This window comes from Antechinus flavipes, chromosome 4 (assembly GCF_016432865.1).
Source record: "Antechinus flavipes isolate AdamAnt ecotype Samford, QLD, Australia chromosome 4, AdamAnt_v2, whole genome shotgun sequence".
NCBI classification, from domain to species: Eukaryota; Metazoa; Chordata; class Mammalia; order Dasyuromorphia; family Dasyuridae; genus Antechinus; species Antechinus flavipes.
Window position 1 is genome coordinate 385,128,713 of NC_067401.1, and position 20,639 is coordinate 385,149,351.

Genomic DNA, 20,639 nt, shown 5'->3' on the forward strand with positions numbered 1-20,639 from the left:
CTGTGCTAAGTGCTTAATAATAATAGCTAACATTCAAAGAGTGCTCCCTCTGTTCCAGGAACTGAGCCAAGTACTTAGTAATAATAGTTAACATTCAGAGAGTGCTCCCTCTGTGCCAGGAGCTGTGCTAAGTGCTTAATAATAATAGCTAACATTCAAAGAGTGCTCCCTCTGTTCCAGGAACTGAGCCAAGTACTTAGTAATAATAGTTAACATTCAAAGAGTGCTCCCTCTGTGCCAGGAGCTGTGCTAAGTGCTTAATAATAATAGCTAACATTCAAAGAGTGCTCCCTCTGTTCCAGGAACTGAGCCAAGTACTTAGTAATAATAGCTAACATTCAAAGAGTGCTCCCTCTGTGCCAGGAACTGTGCTAAGTGTTTAATAATAATAGCTACCATTCAGAGAGTGCTCCCTCTGTGCCAGGAGCTGTGCTAAGTGCTTAATAATAATAGCTAACATTCAAAGAGTGCTCCCTCTGTTCCAGGAACTGAGCCAAGTACTTAGTAATAATAGTTAACATTCAGAGAGTGCTCCCTCTGTGCCAGAAGCTGTACTAAGTGCTTAATAATAATAGTTAGCATTCAGAGAGTGCTCCCTCTGTGCCAGGAGCTGTGCTAAGTGCTTAATAATAATAGCTACCATTCAGAGAGTGCTCCCTCTGTGCCAGGAGCTGTGCTAAGTGCTTGACTGCACCAGGAAGAGCCCTGCTTTGGAGACCACCTACTGTGTGCCAGGCCCTATGCCGGGCCCTTTACAAATGCCGTCTCCCCTAAGTTGGGGAAGGGGCCAGCTGTGGGCGGGGGACTGCTCACCTTCCACGGGAGAGGTCTTCAGCAGCTTGCAGAGGTGGATCACCCCTCTGAACTTTTGTTGGAGGTGAAGCACAGCCTCCTGGGAACGACATTCCATAAGCTTCCTCATCTCCCACAGGGTACAGCCAAAATACTTCTCCATTTCCTCAGTCATTGGTGCAGTCTGCACGTTCTTCTTCTTCGAGCGTTTGCCAGACAGGATGCCGGCCATGGCGAGGCTGGGCTCAGGCCTGGCTCAGGCCTGTGAGGTCTCTCTCCTGAGGGCGGCCGGCCTGGGCCCCTTTCTGGCTGAGGGTGGGAGAGGGGGGAAGGGAGGGTCCTGCCACACGAGAAAAGGGGGAGGGAGAGAGTGCTCACTGCTGGTGTCCGGTGATTAGCATCCCTAGTCCCTGGGGCCAGCTGACTCAACTTCCCGCGAGCCAAGGGCAAATAGGAGGGACATGTTACCAGGGGGGTATCCTTGGCAATAGCAGAGACCAGCTTGGGGGGGGTAGGGAAGATTCTGGGAAGGAGGTCAAGATGGAGGCAAGGATGAAGGCTCCCTGAAGACTGGAGGCACCTGCAGAGACAGAGAAACAGCAGTCAGTGTAGGGGTTCTGGGCCAGGCCAGAACCAGAAGGGGCTTCTGTTCCCTCCAGCTACCCTGCATCCTGGGGGGAAATGCACCAGACACCACTAAGTGTCTGAATCGACCGGGGAGGTCGATTTCTTCAATTCTACAATTGAGGAAACTGAGGCACAGAGCGCTTACAGTGGCTTGCTAGGGTTCAAGGCCAGATTTCAACTCAGATTTTCCCGAGTCCAGATCCCGGTGGCTCTCAGACACTTGGGGAAAAGAATGGGAATGATCCGGCCCGTGCTTCCTTTCCCGCTCTCCCTTACCACTAATATTCCCTGAACATTCCAACAACCCCTTTCTCTGGTTGCTGAGAGATGAGAAGGGGGAGGTTGGAAGCTTCCTCTATGGCTCTCACATATGGGCATGAAAGGACTTAGAGAAGTGTACACACACAGTCCGGCTGGTCCTACCCTTCTCTGAAAGCAAAAGGAAAAAGGGGAAAAGGGGAAAAGAACTAAAGAAACTCTTAATTTCTTTAAATGTCTTGAAAAAAAAAAAAAAGTACCATCAGCAGCAACAAATCACCTCCACGAGGTCAGAGACACCTTTTTTCAAAAACTCAGAATGTTCCCTGCCTGTTGGGGGGGCAACACAACAAAAGATCCTACTGGAGGATCTGTTTTCTAGAGGTTGGAGGGGTTAGGAAAAGTGGAAGTCCTTGATTAGGAGACTCACCTGTGTGCCCCCCACAACAGGGATGAGGGAGTCTAGCAGATGATGCCCAAATCATCCCCCCAGCTATGATTTATCAGGAGCTAAGCACCGGACTCTGGAATCTAGTCTCAGTTCCCTTCCTTTGGTTGGTGGGTTGAAGGTTCTGGCAGTTAAAGATACAGGGTCTTTTTTAGGAGTGATGGCAGAATCTCCAAGGTTCTCCCTCTCCAAAAAGGAGAGAGTGAGTGAATTTAGATCTTTACAAGTCAGAGAGAGGGTTACTCTGGGCAATAGGGATAAAATGTTTAGCAGGGTAGGTGTATGTAAGTGCAAAGGGCCAAACTAACATCAGCACGGGGCAGGAGGGGGTGGGGGATGCGGATCTCAACTGCTTTGGAATGAGCACATCTGGGAGTTCTCAACAAATCAGCTCAATAATTGAACAATAGGAAATGGCTCGGCGTGTTTGGGAAAGAGGGCACTGGAAATCAGGAGCCTTTGGATACAAGCTCTAGCTGTCACCTACTCAGTCCATGTCTGAAGGTAAATCATTTAATCTCTGGACCACAGCTAATTGCTCTGCAAAAGGAGATTAAGATGTATCCTTCCTTCTTTTTAAGAAAGTACTCTCTGTAAATTAGAGAGGCCTATATAAATATGAACTATTATAATAATAGATAATAATTTTCTTCCTAGAGAGAGTCAGAGTAACAGATCTCCCACAACACATAAACTAAAAGTTGGCTGGGGGGTGGAAGCCAAACCTTTTCAGCCTCCCCCTTGAAGGTGGGCGGCATGTTTTTCTGCTGGAGATGTTGCCACACATCAATCACATAAAAGGGAATGAAGAGCACTGGCTCTGAAGTCAGGAGGACCAGAGTTCAAATCTGGTCTCAGACACTTAACACTCCCTAGCTGTGTGACCCTGGGCAAGTCACTTAAACTCAGTTGCCTCGGGGAAAAAACAACAACAACAACAACAACAACAAAATTGAATGAAGCTGTTTGTCTCTGGCAGAAAAGGATCTCTGCCCCATTTAAGTGATTCCAGCTGACTAGAGTTAAGATAGTGGGGAAGGAAGTCTTGCTTATTCCATTCTCTAATGAGGAAATTACACCTTCAGAAGAGTCATAGGAACTGAAAGCTAATTGAAATCAAGATGGCAGAGTCCCTAATGAGCCTTCCAAGAATCTTAGGGACAAAGAATATTCACTATTTTCAGTCAGCCCAGTTCCTCCCCACTGGGGGTAGGCAGGCAACCCAACCTCTCAACAATAGACACCCTTCACCTTTTGAGAGAATTCTATCTACACAAGACTACTGGGGTAGAAGGTTTTTTTCCCCCTCCTCTCCTAGCCAACTTGTTTTCTTTTCTTGAATTCTCTAAGTCCTAATTACAATTAGGGTCTATGTAAAGGAGTCTGGATCATTTTCTTCAGCAAAAGTCACATTTGATAGGGTAGCTTTAAGCTATAGATGTAAGTTGTGTGTTATCCCCATTTTACAGATAAGAAAACTGAGGTTCTGAGGGGTAACCCATGGGCTAACCAAATATCTAATCTAGAATTGAAGCCACTCCAATCTAAGTTGTTCTAACTACCCTGTAGTGCCTTTCCTACCACGGGTTTTTGAACCTCCCAAGGTGCTAGGATTACATCAGCTTCAGATCTTGGATTCTGGAAGAGCCCTCTGGGGATCTTGGCTTAATAAATGCATGAGGGATCTATGCTCACATACAACATTCCTATGAAGAAGGGAAGATACTATTATCCCTAGCTTATAGAAAAGGTACGAAAGATCTGAGAGATTGAATCTAGGAATCTCTTTTAAAAATGCAGACTCCTTATACTGTAACCTATTTAACATGCAAAGGACTGCTTGCCATCTGGGGGAGGGGGTGGAGGGAGGGAGGGGAAAAATCGGAACAGAAGCGAGTGCAAGGGATAATGCTGTAAAAAATTACCCTGGCATGGGTTCTGTCAATAAAAAGTTATTTTAAAAAAATGCAGACTCTTCCTGGGAATAGGAAGCATCCTTTCCTTTTTAGCAAAGATGCTCAATTCAATAAAATTTTGAGCAAATAAAATTTAAAAACAAAACAGTGAGCTAAGTGCTATGGATACACACACACACACACACACACACACACACACACACACAAAACACTCCATGTTTTGGTGACACTACCTAGGATCATTTAAAATTAGAAAGGTTTTCAGAGATCATTTAGAGAAAGCTCTTCATTTTACATAGGAAAGTGGGTCTCCCTCAGATTAAGCAGTTTACCCAGGGGCATAGAGGAAGTCAGAAAGGCTGTGCTCCCTCTAGGATAACACTCCTCTTCCTCAAATTTCCACTGTTGGGCCTGTTATCATATGTCAGAAATAAGGGGCAACCGAAGACCACTGAGTTTCATGGGCCTTGAAGCTAAATAGAAGCTAAATAAAACTTACAGATGAGGAAACTGGAGAACAGAGTAGAGAGTAAGTTGTCTCATAAGTAAAAAAGTTAGGGTTTGAATTCTGTTCTCAGCAGTCCAGTTCCAATGTTCTCACTATTAGACCCCACTGCTATTTGAAGCAAACAAACCATTAAGCAGTAGTTTAGAATCTTGGTCTGGATCAGCTGAATCCCTCCATTATTTGAGGGGCTATCACCTTTTTCCTCATTGAAAGGATTCTCCCAGACTAGAAAAAGACAATCATTCAGTTTAATGCACAGACCTGTTCTCCTCCCTGACCCTTTTCCCTATTTCTTTCTCTAACATTCCAAATCCACTTGGAATGAGGGAAACTTCTCCCCTTTTGATGGCATTCTCCTTCCCCACACATAGACCCCAGTTTTCCTACCACAGGTTTATTGAAGTTGGTTAAGATCAGAGACTAGAATTTGAGGGATGTAGGGAAGGGAGCAATAGGACCCAGGGAGCTGGGACTCCTGGCTGATGCAGTACTGCAGACAAACCTGCCTGGAATAATAAACAGCAATATTCCATTTCTGGCCTCCCAGCAGCAGGAGGACAATAGGAACTGCAGGCTTCCTTACTCATTGTTCTCATCATTCAACCTGGACCTCTTTAGAGGCAAGTTGGACATATCCCTGAAAAGCTCATTGGATATCTATTGAGATGTCAGCATGTGAAACACTAAAGAGGATGGAAGAAAAGGCAGGAAGGGTAACTTTAAGTCCAAGCCAGACATCTGTAATCTTTAGGACTTCCCTCCTCCCTATTCCTTTGTCTCATTTGTGCCTATAATGTAGTCCTGCTCTCTTGACAGTGTGGTCACTCATGGTAATCCATAGGTACTTTAGCCATCTGGTTTGGGCAGGGAGAAGGAAGGGGAGAAAAGAAGAGGCCATAAGGATCGAGTTCCTATAGCTTGCTGGGAAGGAAGGCCCAACAAAAAACAAGTTAGTGGAGATCTTCAAGGACATACACAGTTCCCCTAAAGTATTCTAAAGATGGTAATTATGTTCAAATTTCTCCTTGCTCTTTCTGCATTTCCAGAAAATGTAGTTTCTTCCTATACCAGAAGGCCCCTGGCCCTTCCTCCACAACCTATACAGAATGCTGAGGAGTGATTGGATATTTTAATTTCACTCATTCTCAAATGGGCCACTCATCACTAGTATCAGACTGGAAGACCCCATGGAAATGGAGAACAAAGTCTCCCTTGACATTCAACTGCAACCTAGACCATCTCTGCCACGTTTCCTAAGCTGCTACTGGGAGCTTCCAGAGGTTCATTCTTCGAGATGTTCTTACACTTCTAAAAAGACTTTCCTGAGGACAGGAAGCTTATAGAGTCAGGTATACCTCCTTTCACACCCTGACCCTTTTTAATTACTCAGACTTAAAGTATCATTTAGCTCTGAAAGGATTATTGCTTCTGTTCCTATGCCTGCTTGGCTTTGGTGTTGGAGAATTCGAAACCTGGCTCTGCTTCTTTCCTACCTGTATGTGATCCTGGAGAGATAATTTCTGTCACTTCATCTCCTGGGTTCATTTTCCTTTAATTTGTAAAATTTCTCCTGAAAGGTAGGTTGGGGGAAGAGGAGAGAGGAAAGTAAGGGTAGGCTCTTCCTGATCTAAAATCCTATGACTGCTTGTACAAAGTAGCCCATGACTCTTCAAGGCTACTTTCTAATCATGGAGGTAAATGGGAAGGCCATGGGGTCATTTTGTGGGCAGGCATCACATTTAAAAATGAAAGTAAAGAGCTCAGCCACAAAGGGGTTGTTAAAATTGACTACAATGCTGGACAATCGGTTCTTCCCAGACCCAGTGGTGATGGTTTTTCCCCTAGTTCTGAAGACTATATTCCAAGTCCTAGATGTTCCCAACCCATGGACCCAATGATCATGTCTGTAATAATGATTCTTAAATCCACCATCCAATCCTAACCTGTCTGCTGACTTCTAGTCTCACATCCCCATTTGCCTATTGGTCATCTCAAAGTGGATGTCCCATAGACATTTTAAATTATGTCCAAAACTGAATTCAAAAGCTTTCTTCCCAAACCTTCCAATCCCCCTTACTTCCCTATTATTGTTGAGGAGACCACCATTGTCCCAATGACCCACGCTAGAAAGCTGGGTATCACCCTCACCTTTTCACACTCTAACTCCTCTTTCCCCCATTCCAGGGGTCTTCAAACTTGTTAAATAGGGGGCCAGTTCACTGTCCCTCAGACTGTTAGAAGGCTGGACTATAGCAAAAACAAAAACTTTGCTTTGTGGGCCTTATAAACTTCATGACCCTGGGTGAGGGGGATAAACGTCCTCAGCTGCTGCATGTGGCCCACAGGCCATAGTTTGAGGACCCCTGCCCCATTCCATCTATTGACAAGGCCCATTGATTTTTACCTTCATAGCATCTCTACCATATGCTGCCTCCTTCTGTCCTCCCACATGGTTACCACCCTAGTGTAAGTCACCTTATGACTGGACTATTTCAAAAGCCTCTAGGGTTGGTCTCCCTGCTTCAAATCTCTTCCCTACTCCAGTTCCATTCTCTTCTCATCTGTCAAAGTGAACTTAAAGTACAAATCTTACCAATACCCCCTCTCTTAATAAACTCGATGACTCCCTATCACCTGCAGGATCAAATATAAAATCTTCCATTTAGCATTCAAACCATTCACAGCATGCCCCTCCCCCAAGTGCCAACCTTTTTTAGTCTTTTTTTACATCATATAGAGCATCTCCTACTGCCCCCTCCATTGTACCCTGTAGTCGTGTGAACAGCAACAAAGCAGACACTCCATTTTCTGATTCTTTGCATTGTTACTCACTCACCCCAATGTCTCAAATGCTCTCTTGCCTCATTTCTGCCTTTTGGATTCCTGAACTTCTTTCAAATCTCAGCTAAAACTGCATTTTCTATAGGAAACCTTTCCTAGTGCCCCTTAATTCTAGTACCTTTCCTCTGTTGATATTTTTCCATTTATCTTATAGAGAGCTTGTTTGTAGATGGTTGTCTATATATTGTCTTCCCTGGAAGACTGGGAGCTTCTTGAACTCAAGGGCCATCTTTTTGTCAGCATGACTTCCTTTCTAAATGTTTGCCAACCATCTCTTTATTAATACACTGAAGAATTTTTTTTTCAGGAATCTTAAGTCAAGCTTACTTGCCTATAGTTTCCCAAACCATATATTCTTCCTTTATTTTGTTTTTTTGAAACATCTGCTTTTTCCCAAGGTTGTGGTATTTTTCTTATTTGTCTAGATCTTTCAATGACAATAGGTCATAATCGCATGCACCAGTTCAGTGTGTGTGTATGTTTGCGCGTGTGTGTAGATGGAAGAAGGAAAACTGAGACCTGGGGCACTAAAAAAGTGATTTTCCAAAGACCACACTGGAAGGAAGCAACAGGCCCAAGATTTCAACTCAGGTCTTCTAAATTAAATCCATTTTTTCCCCTCAGGCCACACCTCCAGGACTCATCATCCTAATCTTCCTATTAATACCAAGGTGATCAAAAAAGAATATAATTGGTTATCCCTCCCCCAGAGGTCCTGAATACACTTCTCAATCTGTTCTCTTCTTCCAGACTACCTACAGCCTACCCAGTCTGTATCATCCTGGCAGAGAAGCCGTTCCCTCTAACATTCTAGAAGATATTAGGAGGTAGAGAGATTAGGGATGCAGGGGAGACCCTTCTGGTGCCCTGGGTAAGCTGCAACATCAGGGGGGCATTGGAGCCCACCCATTGCTCCCACCTTACCAAGACCCTGTGCTTCTCCAAAGGACAACCCAACCTTTCCAGACTTAGTACAGAGCAGAAGCTTCCAACAAAAACATTAAGTGCTCCTTCTCTATAGCTTTATAGAAACTGTCTTTCTTGGGGCCATTGTGGTTCTTGCAGGTTTGGGCTACCAGGGAACAAAGGGGATTTTCAGCAGCCAGATTGGTTCCAATATTATTTTTTGAAGCAAATTTCAGCAGAGACATGCCATGCTAGGGATTGGGATTCAGGAGTCTAGTCTCCCTGGGTTTCTTTAGTCATGATTACTATGACGAGCTCCTAGGCAAGGGAAGGTTCCAGTGGGATCTGTGCTCCAAAAAGGCTTTTCCCTATCTTTTTATCTCCAGCACCACATTGGGTACTTGGCACACAACAGGCCTTTGATAAAAGTTCATTGATTGGTTGGTTTAACTGCATGAGTTCACCCCCATGGCCATGGTTTAAATGATTGGTGGCTTGATTCATAGGACTCTCCAAGGTAAAGGAAAAAAAAAATGACACCCACAGCCAAAAACACTGGCTGGATATCTGGCGCAAATGAGAGCACCCCAGTCCCGGATTGTCTCTCCTCCAGATGCATTATAGTATAATGGGGGAGGGGAGAGGGAAAGGTTGGATTTGGGGATAAAAAGGCCTGCATCCTCATAATAGTTCTTACTACTTCTATAACTTTGGGTTAATCTCACAACCTCTCAAGGAGTGCCTCAGATTCCTGGAAAATGTCCAATGACGGGGTTGGAACACATAGATTCTGAGGATCCTTAAAGCTCTACATCCATGATCTTTATGAGTCTCCAGATTTTTCCTGTTCCCAGACTAGTTCTTGGATATTGTAAGCAAATGGGAGAAAGGCAGGAGGCCTCCTAGTCATGTGCTAGCAGGCTGAGTGAGAACATCTGCTCCCCCATGCAATATCACCCTGAATTTTTTTTGTATATCCACTTTCCCAGTGTTCTCCATAGTTCTCTGTACCATTCTTTGAGATCCTCCATACCAGCAGTTCCAACTCTACCTCTGGGAAAGGGGCAATTTCCTTCCACCACCTTCAATCTCACTATTAAAGGAAGAGAACGTCAGCTTTCTGGAGTGAATTACCTTTCTCCTTACTGAAACCCCGCTCTCCAGGCTTTAAGTAAACAATTCTGGAAAGACTTAAAACATAACAGGCCAGCACAGAGGACAAAGCTGAGTCCCAGAAAGTAAACAACAGCTACTTTGTCAGGTTAAGATGCCAGGGCATCTTAGTCCCCAAGTCAGCAGAAACCCCCATCCCCATTCCCTTTCTTCTCAGGAGATTTCAGAAGAAAGATACAAGAGAGACACAGACCAGATACAAAAAAATTACAGAATACTTTTCTGATCACATCTGGCTTCTGAGATGCCACAATTTCTGTTCACATCTGGGGCCCAGGCTCCTTTTTCCTTTCCCAGCCCGCCAAAACCCCACCCTTGCTAAGTAACAGTCCCAGCAAAAGGGCTGGGCTCACTGTGACTGCATCACCTCCCTGGGAGCAATCATAGTGGGCTCTGGAAGGGCCCAAACAGCCAGCACCAGTGTGATATAGCAGGAGAAGCAGCTGCTGTTTTTCCAGTATGGGTGACAGGCTGTTATAAACACACTCTTGAGGTTGCTATGGCAAAGAGAGTGTACAGCCTGGCTATACTGATGCTATTTATGTGCCTGTAACAGAAAAGTGGTCTGTTTGTATTATTTTCAAAGTTTCCCTTTACCCAGCCCCATCTTCTAATGGTTCTTTATAAAAAAAAAACAGTCTTCTCAGGAATTAGGAGAATAAGCCAGTAATCAAAGAGCATAATTTAAGCTGGAGGAGGAAAAGAGTCAGCTATATAGACAAAGTCAGAGATCTGAGACGAGGAACAATTCTTTCCACTCCCTTCACCCATTCACTTAACTCAACACAGCTTAATGAACAATCCAAACTCTGCCTCATTGTTATTACTACATGAAGGAAGGTGCCAAATAGTCAAAATCACCTTACTTCTTCACTAATTCAAGTGACTGTCTCTTCAGCCTAAAATTATTCTTCAAAAGCAGGCAATAATCAACCCCATTCCACATGCCTTCTCTTCCACCATAGAGAAAGTAAAAATCCCAGATGTTGCCAAAGACATGACAACCAATCCAAAACTTTCCACCCAAGCACAGACTAGTTCCTCTATTGTTGGCAGGATCATGGGCACCAGCCTGTGGGAATGCCAGAAGTGGAATATTCAAACATTAAATGCCTCCCTTTTTCACACCAGTGAAGTCTCATTGCTCAAGGAACTCTGGATGTGGGAGATGGTCCTATCTCAATGTATGAGCTTTGAATCCCAGTGGAAAAGTCAATGAGTCTTCCAAGTCCAGCATTCTTTCCCTAAAATGGGGTTATGCACCAAAAGGGGGTCATGGAGAATCAGTCATAGCTGAACAACAAGAAGTGCTTTGTAAACCTTAAAATGCTTCATAAGTTTTTATTTTGCAGATAAAATAGCTGAGACTCAGAGTGGCTAAGAAATCTAAGGGATCACCAGGATGGCAGTTAGGATCCAAGCCTATATCCTCTATGCGTGGAGAAGAAGTAAATAGAGCCTCCATAATTAATAGTTCAAGTTACTTGATGAAGACTTGGTGGAAGAGATCAGATCTTCAGAAAGAAATCAATTTCAGAAGTATCTGAAGGATCAAAGAAGATGGAAAGCTAAGCCTCCAAGACTTCACAACTATCACCAGGATCGTTTGCTCCTTAGGGCAGGAATGGTCACATATATCCCTGATAAGATGACAGTAGGTCCAAAAGTATTGAGAGTATCCTGTTAGGAGGTACTAATCATGCATGGTTTATGTCTCCAGAGTCTGAGAGGTACCAAATCAAGATGGAGTAGTCTGGACTTCAGAATGGATTCAAAAAACTCATTTATCTCTTCAACTCAGAGGGTGCATTTATTTTCTCCTTCCTTTCCTCTCTTCCTCCTTCTTGGACTCAGCAGGGAAGCAAATCTATGCACCCCCACCCTAAAACCATTGCCCAAAGGAACATCTATTTATAAGAGCTCAGTGTCCTGGTATCTGACACAGAACCCGTTGTTGAGAGACAATGGGAAAGCATGGAGGTGACTAAGACTTGGGCTAGCCTTGACTATGTTGAGAATCCCTTACTAATGATCTTGGAGCTAGCAGAGTTGTGAAGTACATCATGACATCTCTCTCAGTAGCATGCATGAAGTTGTATGCATCCTTTTTCTGCCTAAATGACAATCCCACTGCTATATTCTAGCCTGCTTCCATTGGCAATGGAAAGATAATGTTCACCAGACCTAAAAGCCAATGCAGGAGTCAATAAAACATTTTCCTTCTCTTGGGAGGGAGGTGAGGGACTCTGAGCGCAGAAAGTTGAATGTCCACCAAATGCTTTTCCTGCATAGTTTTGCTTAACAGATTTCCTTTGTGGCAAGGGAAGGAGGTAATATCTAACTGTGACATAAAACACAGAAGGCATTAAACTTTTTTTTTTAAATGAGAAAAAAATAGAAGAGTAAATTATTTGAACTTGATTCTGCTGAACTATTTTTTTTCAAAAGTATGGATCTTGGGATAAAGGAGGGAGAAGAATATATTTGGAAACATATTGTTAAAGTGTGGAGGAGAATGAAATTTCCAGAGGGAAAAAAAGAGGATTCAAGATCTGGTTCATCCCTCTGCAGAATACATGAATCCATGACAAATGATCCATGCTCAGATGTTCTCCATCTCCTTGGAGAGTATCCAGCCTTCAAAATTTTCTCCTATTTGTCAATTCCCAAAGATTTTTCTTCTTAGTTTAATCCCATTCTCTCTTCATGCCCTCCTGCCCAGTCAACAGAATACTTATAGGGTATTTCTGTTTAGAGTAGAAAAAAATGGCTTCAGATTAATGGTAGAGGAACAACCATTTATTGCTGGAGCCCACCTACTCTCAGGGAAGATTTAATGACTCCAGACTCCCACACACTGATCACTTACTATAGAAACTCCAAGGGAGAAGGAAATTTGGAGGGAAATGAGAAGACAAGGAAAGATCCAAAACAATCCCAATAGACTTTGGACAGAAAATGCCATCTTCTTCCAGAAAAAGAACTAAGAATAGTGAATATAAACCAATTCATGCTATGTTCACCTTTTTCTATGTTTTCTCTCTCCCATGATTTTTGCTCTCATTTTTCTCTCCCAACGTGATTCATAAAGTAATATGTATTAAAATAAATTTACTAGAGAAGACAAAGGGAGAATAGTTTTATTTAAAAAGAAAAATGATGAGCATCAGAAATCTTAGGAATAATTCCTAGCCATCAACAAATCTGACTTTATGCTCTAAGCCTTTCAGGTTAGGGTGAACCTTAGCTGTCCTTTCAGACCCATCTTAAGTAGTACTTGTTCTATGAGGGCTTCCTGATCCAACAATCTTCCACCTTTGATCCCACACACTTTATTGTACAACTCAAAGTATTTTACTCCCCATGAGACTGAGCTTGCAGCTAGGTAGCACAGTGGATAGAATCCCGGATCTGGAAGTAGACTCATCTTCCTGAGTTCAAATTCAGTCTCGGACACTAGCTGCATGATCCTGGACAAATCACTTCATTCTGTTTACCTTGGTTTCCTCATATCTGTAAAATGAGCTGGAGAAGGAAATGGCAAACTACTCCAATATCTTTGCTAAGAAAACTCAAATGGGGTTAAGAATTGTTCATAAGCTTAATATTTCTTTTCTTGTAGTCTCCTCCATTAGATAAGGCAGAGACTGTCATTTGTCCCTTTTTAAAGTCCCAGCACTTAAGCAAAGTACCTGACATACAGTAGGTGCTTAATAAAAATTTACTGAACTGAATTCATGAGGTCAAGAGTTCTCCAATCATGTCACGAAGCTTGCAATGAAGCTTTGCACACAAGAGGTGGTTAATAAACATTAAATGTATTAGTGACCAAGTTTGACAATCTTTGCAGAGATAGGAAGCATAACTAGGAGGAACAACATGAAGTAGAATACTGAGTTAGAGGGCTTGGATTCAGATCCTGGCTTATATACTTCCTACCTCTCTAATCTTGGGAAGGTCATTCAGTTTCAATGTCTGTAAAATGGAGTTGAATGAGTTGACCTTTTAAGATTCCTCCTAGCTTAAAATCCATTTTCCCTCTAATCCCTCCTTACTTCAGGCACAGTTCCACAAGTACTTCCCATGTATCATCAATCCACATGTCATAGTATCCTTTCAGGGGGTGTCCCCAAGGCCAAAAGGTATGGTGGGGTAGATGTCAAGATTGGAAACAGCTCCAGCCCAGGTGGTGCCATTCATGAGTCACTCTGGGTGTATCAAAGGGAATCTGACTATGTGACTATGGACCCTATTCCATTGCTATTCTGAATGTGCCAAGAATGTATCAGAGGCTCTAAGCTCATCAATCTATAGCAGCATGTAATCCAGCCCTATGTTCCTGAGTCAATGGGATATTATTCTGGCTCAAAGGAACAAAAATAAAAACCCAAGCCAAACTTTTGTCAGAAATGGAAGGAGTTTGTCATTCTCAGGCTAGCACAATTGTGAATACAGAAGGGTAGCAGACAGCACTGGCTAATAAACCTCTGAAGGCAGATGAAAAACGCAACAAACTGGATCAGGGATCCAACAACATCCTATCTCAGTCATTTTGATATGATAGGATGGAGAACTTGCATATTATAGAAATCTAGTTTCCTGATTTTCCTGATCTTATAGCAGCTGTCCAATCATTTCTAGTCATGTCTGACTTTGGGGGTTTTCTTGGCAAAGATACTGAAGTGGTTTTGCCTTTTCTTTTTCCAACTCATTTGATAGATGAGGAACCTGAGGTAAACAGAGTTAATGACTTGAAGTGATAGGGTCACTCAGCTAATGTGTGAAATCAGATTTGAACTCTGGTCTTCCTGACTCCAATCCTGTTTTTCTATCTACTACCCCACCAGGCTGCCTGGAGGAGGGGGCATTAGCAACTCCAATATCATCCTGTGGGGGCGGGAAAGAAGAGGCATCTTGATATGTGTGGAAGAAAGGATAAGAAGGAAATCATTTCTCAACAGAGCTGAGTATTAAATGAGGGAAGGGCATTCCTAGCACAATTTGAATCCAACACACTGGAAGATTTTCATGTTTGATTTGGACTGGGGACAAAACAGTTCGGACAGGTGAACCTTAAAGAACTTCCCCATTAATGTAAACATCATCTTGTTTCATTAACATGCTGCTCTCTGCTTCAACAAAAGGAACAAAAAGAAAGCATGTTCCAGTCCTTCATCTGTCCAATGTCTCAGTCCTATATATTGGAACTGCTGCCACAGTGCCCTCAGGCATCAAGGAAGCTCAGCCTTCCCTCACCAGAACTCTGTATGGTGCCGACTTTTCACTCCTCCTTCCTCCCTCCTGCTTTTTCCTCCCCCTTCTCCTTTTCTTCTTCTTCTTCTCTTCCTTTTCTCCTCCTCCTCTTCCTCTCCTCCCCTTTCCTCCCCTCCTCTTTAACTAAACATGAAAAGAAGCCCAAGAACAGAGGAGTCTCCTCTAGGAGGGGGGAAGTCTCAGGGCAATGAGGCCATGGAAACTTTGCCGTCTAAGGCTGTGGAATTCTCTTTCCTTGTTCCTGCAGTTAGTTAATCATCCCAGATCCCTGCATTTCCAGCATGGGCCTTTAAAAGGTATCCCTAGAATAGGAAGGACAAACGCGCCAAGTGAAAGTGGGAATGGGGTAGTTGGAAACAAAGGCAGAAAGTAACAGTTGAAAACATCCATCTCTAATTTCTGTTTCTGAGAAATCATTAAAAAGGAAATTAAGGGGGAAAAACTAAAACTAAAACTAAAAAAGCTAATTTAAAAACTAAGAAAAAAAGACTAATCAAGGAATAAAAGCTGCCGAACTCATCCCCAATCTTTTTGGCTATGGTATCTTTAAATATAGTATCTTTTAAAAATATATACTTTTGCTACTGTTATCTCCCTATTTTGAATACTTGACACTGAATCTAGTCACCTCGTTTTACAGATGAGGCCCAGAGAGATTAAGTGACTCTTATGTGTTGGGGAGGAGTGGAGGGAGTGGAAAGAAGGGACTGAAAGGGTGTTTGAAATGTTTTCCTCTCAACATATCTAAAGAGTTTCAGGCCTAACTATCAGTACGAAAGAAACAAAACCAAAATAAAACAAACAAAAACACAGTGGTTACTGAGCTCCTGACTTTTATTACAAGGCCTCAGAACGTCCACTCCTAAGACAGTTGTAGAGGTCCTGCCTAGGCCCCATTGCCATGGTAACCAAAAAACCAACAGTCACTTGGGCCTAGTGAAATCAGGGAAGATTGAGAAGAAAATGGTAAACTGGATAACAGAAACATCCAAAAATCAAGTTCCTCATTTCTCAATGTACATTAAAATAAAAATCCAGGACTTCTCAGTCATGTATCCCTTCTGGATGGTCTCTAAGAATCCTACTTGAGATGAGGGACATCAAGTGCTTTGCCATCTTAAAGTGGTGCATAAAGGCAGGCCATTTATGTTAAAGTTCCTGATAATTACAGAAAAGCGCTAATCACATGGAGACAGAGAGTCATAGATTTAATGGTACCTCTAGCACAGCTGCTTCCTATTACCTTAGCCCCATGACAGCTGAAGCCCAAGAATTGGCAACCTCCATTCCAGAAGGGCTGACTGGCCTTAGAGAACTGCAGGATATAAGGGGCGGGGGGAGCCTAAAAAACATCAGGTGACCTCAGCATCTGTCGCCAGTAAGAGGCAGAAAAAGAGATTTTGGCCCCCAAACAGCACTTGATTGAGGAAACTATCTTCCCAGGGCCAAACTAACCCCAACTTCTCCCTATACAAACTGCCATTAAGGCATAGCCAGCAGGAAGATTCTGAATTGGTTCTTTCTGGCTCAGATTCAAAGAGGGATAGACAGACAGAGAGACAACACACACAGCTGAGCTGGAATGGTGTCAGATGCCGAAGTGCTCCAGCGTCCTGCCCCGCAGGAGCTGTCAGCTGAATATATCCAACTGACTAAGGCGTTCCTTCCTCCTTAGACACAGAGGCAACTAAGTCTCCAGGGAATCTCAAAGGGAAACAAAGAATCACAGAAACTGACAGTTGTAAAGTTCCTCAGCAGCTCTCTAGTTCTACTCATATCTGATAGGAATCCCCTCTATTACCTACCCAGTGAGTGTTCATTCGGCTTCGGTTTGAGGAGAGCCCAGCCCAACTCCGTGCAGCTTGTTCTGCTTTTGGATCTCTCTCATTAAAAAATGTTTGTGTCCGGCTCCCCCCGCCCTACCTCCATAAACCCTAAATTGGTCTCCCTGAAAATTCTACCCATTACTTCCACAAAGATGTTGCCCTTTGGGATCCCACAGAGCAAATCAAATCTCTTCCCCCACAGGATAGTCCTTCAGATATTTGAAGATAGCCATCATGATTCATCCTCACACTTAATAAATGCTTGCTGGCTGAAATCTCTTTCGGTAATATCAGATCTGTATGCTTCCTTTTCTCTGAGCTAAGAATGCTACACACACCGAGACATTCTAGATAGAAAAAAAGAAGGAATTTATAGTCAGAAAATGAGCCCAAATCCCAGATTTACCATCTCTACTAAAGAGGCCACTAGGTGGTGCAGTAGATATAAAGCCAGAGTCAGGAAAATCTGAATTCAAATCCAGACTCAGATACTTAGTTATGTGACACTGGACAAGTCACTTGATGTCTGCCTGCCTCAGTTTCCTCAGTTCTCAATTAAGGATAACAAGTGCACCTGTATTTATGAAGTGTTTAATATAGTACCTGACAATTGTTATTTTTGTTGTTAAGTCATCATCTGACCTTCCATGACCCTATTTGGGGTTTCTTGGCAAAGATACTGGAGGGGTTTTCCATTTCTAACTCTAGCTCACTTTACTGATGAGGAAACTGAGGCAGAGTTAAGTGACTTGCCCAGAATCATACATCTAGTAACTGCCTTAATCTGCATTTGAACTCAGGAAGAAGAGTTTTCCTAACTCCAGGTCTGGTGCTCTTTCTGTTGTGCCACCTAGCTGCTTTCTGGCACATTTAATAAATATTTCCTTCTTTATAGTTACTTCCCTTCTGCATTCCCTCATTTTTTTAAATCTGTAAAATGCAAGGGGTAGAAATTGGATCAGATTAACAATTCTTTCCTGATGAAACCTCAAGAAGGATTCCTCGGATTCTCATGCATGTATCAACTCTTTTATTTTTAATTCATTTGTTTTTATTTCAATTTAAATTAAATCTAATTAACTTCATGTATCAATTTTTGCCAACAATGCATTTTCCTAATCAACAACTACTCATCTTTTGACTCTGGATGGATAAAAAGCATCCAAATTAGAGCCAGGAAGGCCTGGGTTCAATTCTAGCTCAATGACCAAAAGCAAACTGTTAGAATTCTTCCAAAGTGCTAAGTCAGTGGAATTGATAAAGACAATGGTAGTTTAGCAGTGTGCTTAACAGTTCCCTAGATGGTACTTAGTACTTACTACAATTCCACAAAATTTACACCTTTAAGAGAGCATATATAAGCTAGGAGCCTCAACCAGGATTGACTCCGGGAGATTCACAAGCCAGGATTCAGTCGAGAGATTCGCAAGGCAGAGAAGGCAGCTTAAACTCTCAGAACCAAGGAGAAAGATAGGCCTCTAAGAAAACTAACCGGGCTATTTTGAAGGAAAAAATAAAGGAGCTGGACTTTAGCACCTGGCTGCATTTGGGGTGATTACACAGAACTGAAACTAAGGCTGCCTCCAGAAGCCCCCCAAGAAATCTGCTCCCAGAGAAGATTACATTTTAAAGAAGAACATTACAGCAAACTACTTAATCTCTCAGTGACTCTGAAAACTCTCTGACCAATAATTTATTTTCAAATTTAATTTAATTTGGACAGAAACTTTGGGCAGAGAAATAACAATGTCCAAAATAACAAATGTAGTAAAGTTGTAGAAGTAGATTTTGAACCCAGATGCTCTTGACTCCAAATCTGGCCTCCCCCTTCCCACTGCTTCCCTATCAATAGATGGTCACTGAGATTTACTTTGAATGGTCTCTGACCTGCTTTTTCTTGACTCCGACATGCTCATCATTCTCCCCTTCCCAAAATTTCCATCATGCAGTTTCAGAAAAAAGGCCTATCTCTTTCATGTAATACTTATTAACAAAGACAGGTCAGGTAGGCAGGCAGAGATGTGAGAGACTTCATCCTTTTTATCTATATCCTCCATCTTTCTGGGACCCTTAGTGCCAATTTACCTCTTGGGCCCTAGGATCAAGACCATTAAAAAAATATACCAATCCCCTCCCTGCTTCCCTTTCTAGTGGTCTGACTTAAGACACCTGGACAGTCAGGCAGAGACAGAGACCAGGAGAGGGAGAGAGGGGATTGGGAAAGGCAGACATGGAGACAGAGAAGAAAGGAGAGGAAGAGGAGAGAGACACACAGGCAGAAAGAGAGGGAGTGGGAAAAGGGAAGAAGGGAGAGAGGGAGAGGAAAGAGGAATGGGAGAGGAATGGGAGAGGAAAGGACTCTGAGAGGGAGGGAGCAATAGAAAAAGAGAGAGCTTGAGAGACAGAAAGAGATAGGAGAGGGAGAGGAGAGAGAATCAGAAAGAGACAGACTGAGAGACAAAGACAGAGAAGCACACAGAGACAGAGACAAACATCAAAGAAGAAGAGGAAGAAGAGGAGAGATACAGACACACAGAAAAAGGGAGACACAAATACAGAGACAGAAAAAAGCAGGGGGAATCACTGGTGGAGGATGTAGTTAAGAGAACAATCAGCACAATGGAGAACAGATTGTGTCTGGGAAAGAGATAACCTGGGCAGGATGGAGTAGAAAGCCTAAAACAAGAGGACTCCTTGACAATGAGATCATCCTACAGTCAGTTTTGGGCTTGAGAGCTGGGAGATTCCTGCTCTGACTCGTTGGATGGGAAATTCCTAGACACCAGCTAGTACGTATGATGGGTGTGTCATGCTCTCATCAATCTGAATGGAGATTCCAGTCCAGAGAAGTCAAGAGTGGGGTGGGACTGGAGGGAGCTAGAAAAGAAGGTCCTGACCTCTCACTCTGAAACGTAAAAGAGCCAGGACACACCCATATAAACAAGACAGGAAAAGAAAATGGACAAAACTGGGGAATCTGCAATACAAGAGGCAGATTTAAGGGAGGGAAATTATTAACCCTTCAAAATAAAAACTTGAGGAGTCAGAACTAGGTTTTAACTATTGTTACCTTTACATCTTCTGAATCTGTAAAGGGGGAACAAATAATCCTTACTGGTTTCTACAGGGGGAAAGAAAACAAACTTTATTAAATATTTACTATATACTGAGAAATATCTTGTTTAAGCTTCACAATCCCTGAGAGGTAGGTGCTATTATTATCCTCATCTTATAGTCAAGGAAATTGAGGCAGACAGAGGTTAAGTGATTTTTCCCAGAGTCCCATAAAACTTATAACTGTCCAAAGCTATATTTGAAATCCACCGTTAGAAATCAAATGAGTTAAAGCATAGAGAGTATTATCTAGCAGTGTTTTTATAAAATGAAAGAATTGGGCTAGATAGTCCAAGCTCCCTTCAGACTCCTATGTCTTATCCACTTGCCACAAATAGAACGTGGCCTTCTTGGCCCCAGTAACATCAGTGTCTTTTCTTGGATAAGGATAGCAAAAGTCAAAGATGTCACCCAAATATTTTCTCTTGGGGTATGGAACAGTGCTTTGGATGTACTGATTGGGAACCAGAATAACACATCCTGACTCTGGGCACCTGCCTGGCTTTTCCTTCTCCCCATCACCATCTCTATCTACTTCCTCAAGTCCTAGTTAAAAATCCTATCTTCTAACAAAGTCTTTCCTGATCCCCTTTAATTCTAGTGCCTTCCCTCTGTTGATTAGTCTGATTGACTTTGTTTGTATATGTCTTATTTGTATATGGTTGCTATTACATTATCTCCTCCATTAGATTCTTTGAGACAAAGAACTGCTTTTTGCTTTTCTTTGTGTCTCCACTGCTTAATAAGGTGCCTGACACATAGTAGGTGCTTAACAAATGTTTGCTGACAATTGGGGCAGTCCGTGCCAAAGAAAATAGCATTGTGAAGACTTCCCAGAATAGAGTCACTGAGATAGGTGTCCACTTATCCCTCACCCTCTATATAGATCATTTGCCCCCTCCTGGGTTTGTCCTTTCTCCTATAAAGCTATTCCATTTATAACTACAAAGTATTCC

The 20,639-nt window shown here is 42.8% G+C and overlaps 1 protein-coding gene across 10 annotated transcripts in view; it reads right to left on the minus strand.

Moving 5' to 3' along the window:
• Positions 1-20,639, minus strand: part of ATP2B4 (ATPase plasma membrane Ca2+ transporting 4) — a 106,095-nt gene that overhangs the window by 53,181 nt on the left and 32,275 nt on the right. For 3 of the 10 annotated variants that reach the window (XM_051998589.1, XM_051998586.1, XM_051998594.1), the window contains exon 2: positions 814-1,372. In XM_051998589.1, coding sequence (XP_051854549.1) covers positions 814-1,024 — 211 coding nt within the window. In that variant the 5' untranslated portion in view covers positions 1,025-1,372. Of the gene's footprint in view, positions 1-813; positions 1,373-2,107; positions 2,206-6,042; positions 6,120-9,680; positions 9,771-15,961; positions 16,091-20,639 lie in introns of those variants that run through there. The other 7 variants (XM_051998585.1, XM_051998593.1, XM_051998592.1 and 4 more) reach the window with 6 other exon arrangements.